The sequence below is a fragment of the Cyprinus carpio genome, chromosome A5 (assembly GCF_018340385.1).
Source record: "Cyprinus carpio isolate SPL01 chromosome A5, ASM1834038v1, whole genome shotgun sequence".
NCBI lineage: Eukaryota > Metazoa > Chordata > Actinopteri > Cypriniformes > Cyprinidae > Cyprinus > Cyprinus carpio.
Genome location: NC_056576.1, coordinates 5,145,433 through 5,151,078, shown reverse-complemented (window position 1 = coordinate 5,151,078; position 5,646 = coordinate 5,145,433). Strand labels below are relative to the sequence as shown.

At 37.1% G+C, this 5,646-nt stretch overlaps 1 protein-coding gene across 1 annotated transcript; it reads right to left on the bottom strand.

Moving 5' to 3' along the window:
- Positions 1-248: 248 nt before the first annotated feature.
- LOC109044930 (NACHT, LRR and PYD domains-containing protein 11-like) lies at positions 249-3,711 on the bottom strand. The gene is made up of 5 exons (XM_042751889.1): positions 3,074-3,711; positions 2,089-2,262; positions 1,461-1,625; positions 1,124-1,170; positions 249-867 (listed from the first exon to the last, which is right to left on the bottom strand). The coding sequence occupies exons 1-5, from the start codon at positions 3,484-3,486 to the stop codon at positions 344-346; spliced, it is 1,323 nt and encodes a 440-aa protein (XP_042607823.1). The 5' UTR covers positions 3,487-3,711; the 3' UTR covers positions 249-343.
- Between the last annotated feature and the right edge of the window lie 1,935 nt (positions 3,712-5,646).

Genomic DNA, 5,646 nt, shown 5'->3' with positions numbered 1-5,646 from the left:
TCAATAATAAATAAATAAATAAAAATAAATAATGGTTTCCATTTTAATATCCTTTAAAATCTCATTTATTTCTGTGACGCAAAGCTGAATTTCCATCAGCCCTTACTCCAGTATAAAGTGTCACATGATCCTTCAGAAATCATTCTAATATGCTGATTTATTATTAGGAAAAAATAAGATTTTAATGTATATTAAAAATAGGAAACATCAAAAATAATATTTCACAATATTACATTTTCCCTGTATTTTTGATCAAATAAATGATCTTTATGAGCAGTAGAAACATTACAAATCTTTCTGATTAGACGTTAGTGTATTATGCTATATTACGAAGCTCTTCATTCTAACACAGTGAAACTGAAGAATCTGGATAAAGCCTAAATCCAGCATAGAGGGGCTCAATAAATGTGGTGTGGTATGTGTGTAAATGAATCAGTGTCTGTGTGTCAGACACACTGTAGAAGGACAGCTTGCCGGCTGGCCAGTCCAGATACACTCCTACTCTATTAGAGGGGGGAGAAGGGGCAAGTAAGTTGGTTCTCTTATTGCTGTGCCAGGCAGAGTATTTGTTATCAAAGCAGACCAGACTCCAGGACATTTCATTGAGCCCAAACCTACAATCACTTCCTGTTCTTTGGATTCCCTTATAGGTCACTGACAATCCAGCTCCCCTCGCACTCCATTCAGCCTCCCAGTAATAGCGTTCAGATAGACTCTCCCTGCACAAAACTTGTTCAAAGCAGTCAAATCTCTCTGGATGATCTGGATAAGGCAGAACCTCTTCCACTCGTGTCACCTTTCTGTTCCCCTCAGACAGAGAGAGATGGTTGTTTGCTGTGTTTATGTCCAGTGTGAGATTATAGGTATCTGCACACAAGGAGATAGATTTTAATTATATCTCTTATAGTCTATGACAACCTTGTGTGTTTGTGTGAGTGAGTGAGTGAGTGAGTGAGTGAGTGATTGTGTGTGAGTGTGTGTGTGTCTGAGTGTGAGTGTGTGTGTGTGTGTGTGTGTGTGTGAGTGAGTGAGTGAGTGAGTGAGTGAGTGAGTGATTGTGTGTGTGTGTGGTGTGTGTGTGTGTGGCAATAGTGCAAGCTGTTTTTTACCTAAAATGACCTACATTTGTGTAGTCCTGGTGTGATTCTGAAATGTCCTCCATGGTCCAAACTACAAAGAAAACAAACACACAATATTATTATTTGAATTTTGTCAACAGTGCAAGCTGTTTTTTTAATTGGTTAAGAAAATATAAAAACAACTGTGACAAGTGGGAGTCATGACCTAGGTGTGCATACTTTGTTTCCAGAAGTAAACTAAATCTGAAAAAATATTACTTTGGGTATATTTTGGATGTTTTTATTTGTAATAATAATAAAAATAGTAATTTTTCATAACTTAGTTTACACAGAACACATCATCACTGCTATGCTACATACTTGAGTATCTCAAGTACATACTTGAGTTTGCAGTTTGGATGGCTCAGTCTCTCAGAGAGAAGCTTCACTCCTGAATCTCCTGGGTGATTGTAGCTCAGATCCAGCTCTCTCAGGTGTGAGGGGTTAGAAGTCAGAGCTGAAGCCAGATAAGAACAGCCTTCCTGTGTCACCATACAGCCAGATAATCTTTAAAAACAGACATTAAGTTGAGGTTATTCGAACAGCATACAGTCCACTGGGTAAATTGGTAAATCTAGTCCCTGTGTGGTTTCAGCAGTATTACGTGATTATGAACAGTATCTTCCACCATCAGATTTTATATTATACATTTCTAATCATCTCCCTTTTGTGAGGAGTTTATTAGTACAAATAGAAAGTAGAACATATTCAAAACTCAACATTAACAGTTTACACAAGAGTAAATTCCAAACATAAATATTTGCAATAGCTGCTAGAAACATGTAGCTGATTTGAGATGTGACAGCTCATAATTAGTACTGTGGGGGGAATGGACTGAAAGAGAATAGAGTTATAATGACAGTATACATTTAAAAGCAGGACCTAATTAATTAGAGAACAATCATGGGACTATATATTGTAACTTCAGGTTTTATTTTAATCTACATTTAATAAAAAGATTCCTAAATACCTCAGTATCTGCAATTGACAGTTTGGACTCTTTAGTCCAGCAGAGAGCAGCTTCATTCCTGAATCCTGTAGGTCATTGTTACTCAGGTCCAGCTCTCTCAGGGGAGAGTCTGATAATTGTAGAGCTGAGGCCACAGTTTCACATGACTGATCAGTGATATTGCAGTCTGCAAGACTGAAAGATAGAAAAACATTCTGGTCAAATGGGACTACAGGGATCAGCCTGAAGTGCAAAAAATCATTAAAAAAAACAAGCAAAAACATCCTGAAGAACGAGTATACAGCAGAAGAGGCGATTGTGATGATTTTTCATGAGATATGGGAGGAGGAAGCTGGACATTACAAACCGAAATCTTATGTGTGAATTTATATGTGTGCATGTGCGTTAAAAAAGTGTCACAGAAAAACATTTATATATATATAAAATCACACACATAAAGACTTGAATATATAAATAATCTCACACACATGCTCTCTTCCAGTTGTCAAGTTTGGATTGTTAAGATTCTTTCATTCATGTGCTTTCTGATTTTTTTTCTAAATAAAAACCAGTATAATTTATTATTATTATTATTTGTTTTACTTTATTTACATTTTATTTACAAATTCTCAACACACATTAATGGTCAACAACTGTAATTTACTGAAAGCTAATTATTTAAAAAACAAAAAAAATGACACCTTTCATTTGAAGATAGCGTATTGTTTTATTTTAAAGAACAATATGTAAAAACTACCTATTTTAGCTTCAGGTTCTAAAGGGTTAACTTACCTAATAATGCTCTTCTCATACAAAACACTTTTTCACTGTTTGTTCCTGTCTTAACTTACACTTTTTGAAACTATTATGCAGCACTCATGCTATAAAAGGCAAGCTACTAACACCAAAAGCTGTGTTAAGCAATATAATATCTCAGGACTCAAGTGTAACATCATTAATTGCACTGAGACCACAGAATTTGACTTTCTTAGAAATTTGTACTTACACGGCTTTTCTGCAGTTTCTCACAGCTGGTATCAGTCTCCTTCTACCTTCCTCTGATGTATTGTACTTCTTAAGGTCCAGCTCATCCAGTGCCTCCTCTGATATCTGAAGTATGTAGGCTATGGCTGAGCAGTGCGCAGCAGACAGTTCTTTTTCTGAGTGTTTGTCTGATTTCAGAAACTCCAGGATTTCTCTTTGCAGAGTCTGATCGTTCATTTCAAGCAGACAGAGGAACAGATTGATGGATCTTTCAGCAGAAAGAGTGTTTTTCCATTCTTTGATTTTGTCCTTGATGTACTTAATGGTTTCCTTGATGCTCTCTGAGCTGTTCTCTGTGTGTGTCAGTAGCCCCTGTAACAGTCTCTGATTGGACTCCAGTGAGATGCCCAGCAGGAACCGGAGGAAAAGATCCATGCGTCCATTCTCATTCTTTAGAGCTTTATCCAGTACTCCTTTATGCAAATTATGAAGTAAATCAAAAACTTTCAAGGCATCAGAAGTGGTATTTACATAGGAGTAAAAGACATAAAATGCTGCAAGAAACTCCTGAAAGCTCAGGTGTATGAAGCAGTAGACTTTCCTCTGATAAATTACATATTCTTCTTTAAAGATTTCAGTGCAAATCCCAGAATACACCGAGGCCTCGTGAGGACGTCTATGCCACAACTCTCTCAGGTCCTCCTCATAAAACATGATATTTCCATGCATCAGCTGTTTGAAAAGTTCAGCAAGTTTCACAATCACTCCCCTGTATGACTTCAGTACTTACCTCTCACCTCTCTCTCATCACACATCATATTTCTTATATTTGTCTGAATAATCAAGAAGTGTATGTAAATTTCAGTCAGAGTTTTTGGGAATTCTGGATTTTCTGCACAGTGATCTTGTTTCATGATGTTTTGAAGCACAGTGGCTGAGATCCAACAGAAGACTGGTATGTAGCACATGATGTGGAGGCTTCTTGCGGCTTTAATGTGTGAGATGATTCTGCTGGCTTGATGCTGGTCACTGATTCTCTTCCGGAAATACTCCTCCTTTTGAGGCTCATTGAATCCCTGAATTTCTGTCAGACGGTTGATGTATTTGGACGGCCTCTGATTAGCTGCTGCTGGTCTGGAGGTGGATCCAATGAGAACAGATGGAGCAGATCCCTCTGATGAGAGTTTGATATCAACACACACCCAATGATCGACTTCTCAAGTCACATCACAAACTTTCTCACTGTCTGAAAATTCAAGTTTAATTTTGCTTTCATCCAGACCGTCAAAAACGATACACACGTTACATAGATCATATAGCTTTGGGTCCAGATCTTGAAGTCCTGGTTGAAAGTCCAGCAGAAGTCTGTGAAGACTGTACTGATGATCTTTAATCAAGTTCAGCTCTCGAAATGTAAGCACAAACATGAAATCTACATCCTGATTGGCTTTACCCTCGGCCCAGTCCAAAATGAACTTCTGCACAGAGACGGTTTTTCCGATTCCAGCGATGCCTTTAGTAAGAACAGTCTTGATTTTGTCTTTCCTTCTTCTTTCATTCTTCTCATAGCCTGGTTCAGGTAAGGGATCAAAAATGTCATTGCAGTTGATTGGAGTGTCTTGTAATTGTTGTGTTCTGGGATTGGCATTTTCCTCCATCTGTAAAACCTCATGTCTTAATTCACTCCTTCTCTCCCTTCTTCCCTCTATGATGTAGAGCTGTGTGTAGATGCTGTTTAGGAGGGTTTCATTCCCCTGGTGTTTGATTCCTTCAAATAAGCTCTCATACTTCCTTTTCATGCTGGTTTTGTGTTTCTCTTTTGACACTCTGCCAAGACATTATCAACTAGTTGGTGTGAATCCTGCTCCAGGGCTCGTCTCCTCCACCAGAGTGTGCAGGGCTGGTTCTGTGTAGTGCTGTCTGATGTGGGTCTCGGAGTAGAACGCAGCGCAGGTCAGGCAGGATTTCACAAACCTGAGCTTCCTCTCACAGCAGGCAGCATGCAGCACATCAGCAGTGAAGCTGTGAGCAGGACCAGCAGGAAAAACTAAAACAACCGCACTTACTTTATATCTCAACAATACTAACTGGCACACACATTACAGTGATGAAACTACAGAAGAGGATTAGGGCCAAGCAATAATTAAAAAAAAATTAAAACCATCCCGAGATTAAAGTTGTTAAATTTCAAAAATGTCAAAATATGATGATGAGAATTCATTATATTACGAGAAAAAAGTGGTGTGTCGGGAAAAAAACTCGTAAAACAACAAAAAAATATAAAAAAAAAAATGATAATAAAAAAATCAATAATTACGAGGAAAAAGTCATTGTGTTTAGAGAAAAAACTCATTAAATTTCAAGAAAAATGTTGAAATAAAATGTTGAGAAAATTACGAGAATGTCATGAGAAAAATAGATGTTTTGAGAAAAACCTCATAAAATGTTGAGAAAAAAAACATCATCATAAAAAAAATCATTCAACTTCAAGAAAAATGTTGAAATAAAATGTTGAGAATTAACATAATTAAATGTCAAAATCATGTATTTGTGTTTTCAAGAAAACTCACTCTTTCTAATTTTGAGAAAAAAGTT

What these genes read in the sequence shown, in the direction of transcription:
- LOC109044930 (XM_042751889.1), bottom strand. Translation starts at nt 3,486, where the DNA reads ATGGATCTTTTCCTCCGGTTCCTGCTGGGCATCTCACTGGAGTCCAAT. An exon ending in AGAAACTGCAGAAAAGCCGT is followed by an intron (nt 2,263 to 3,073) that starts GTAAGTACAAAT and finishes TCTATCTTTCAG; the next exon opens with TCTTGCAGACTGCAATATCA. An exon ending in CACACCAGGACTACACAAAT is followed by an intron (nt 868 to 1,123) that starts GTAGGTCATTTT and finishes CCTTGTGTGCAG; the next exon opens with ATACCTATAATCTCACACTG.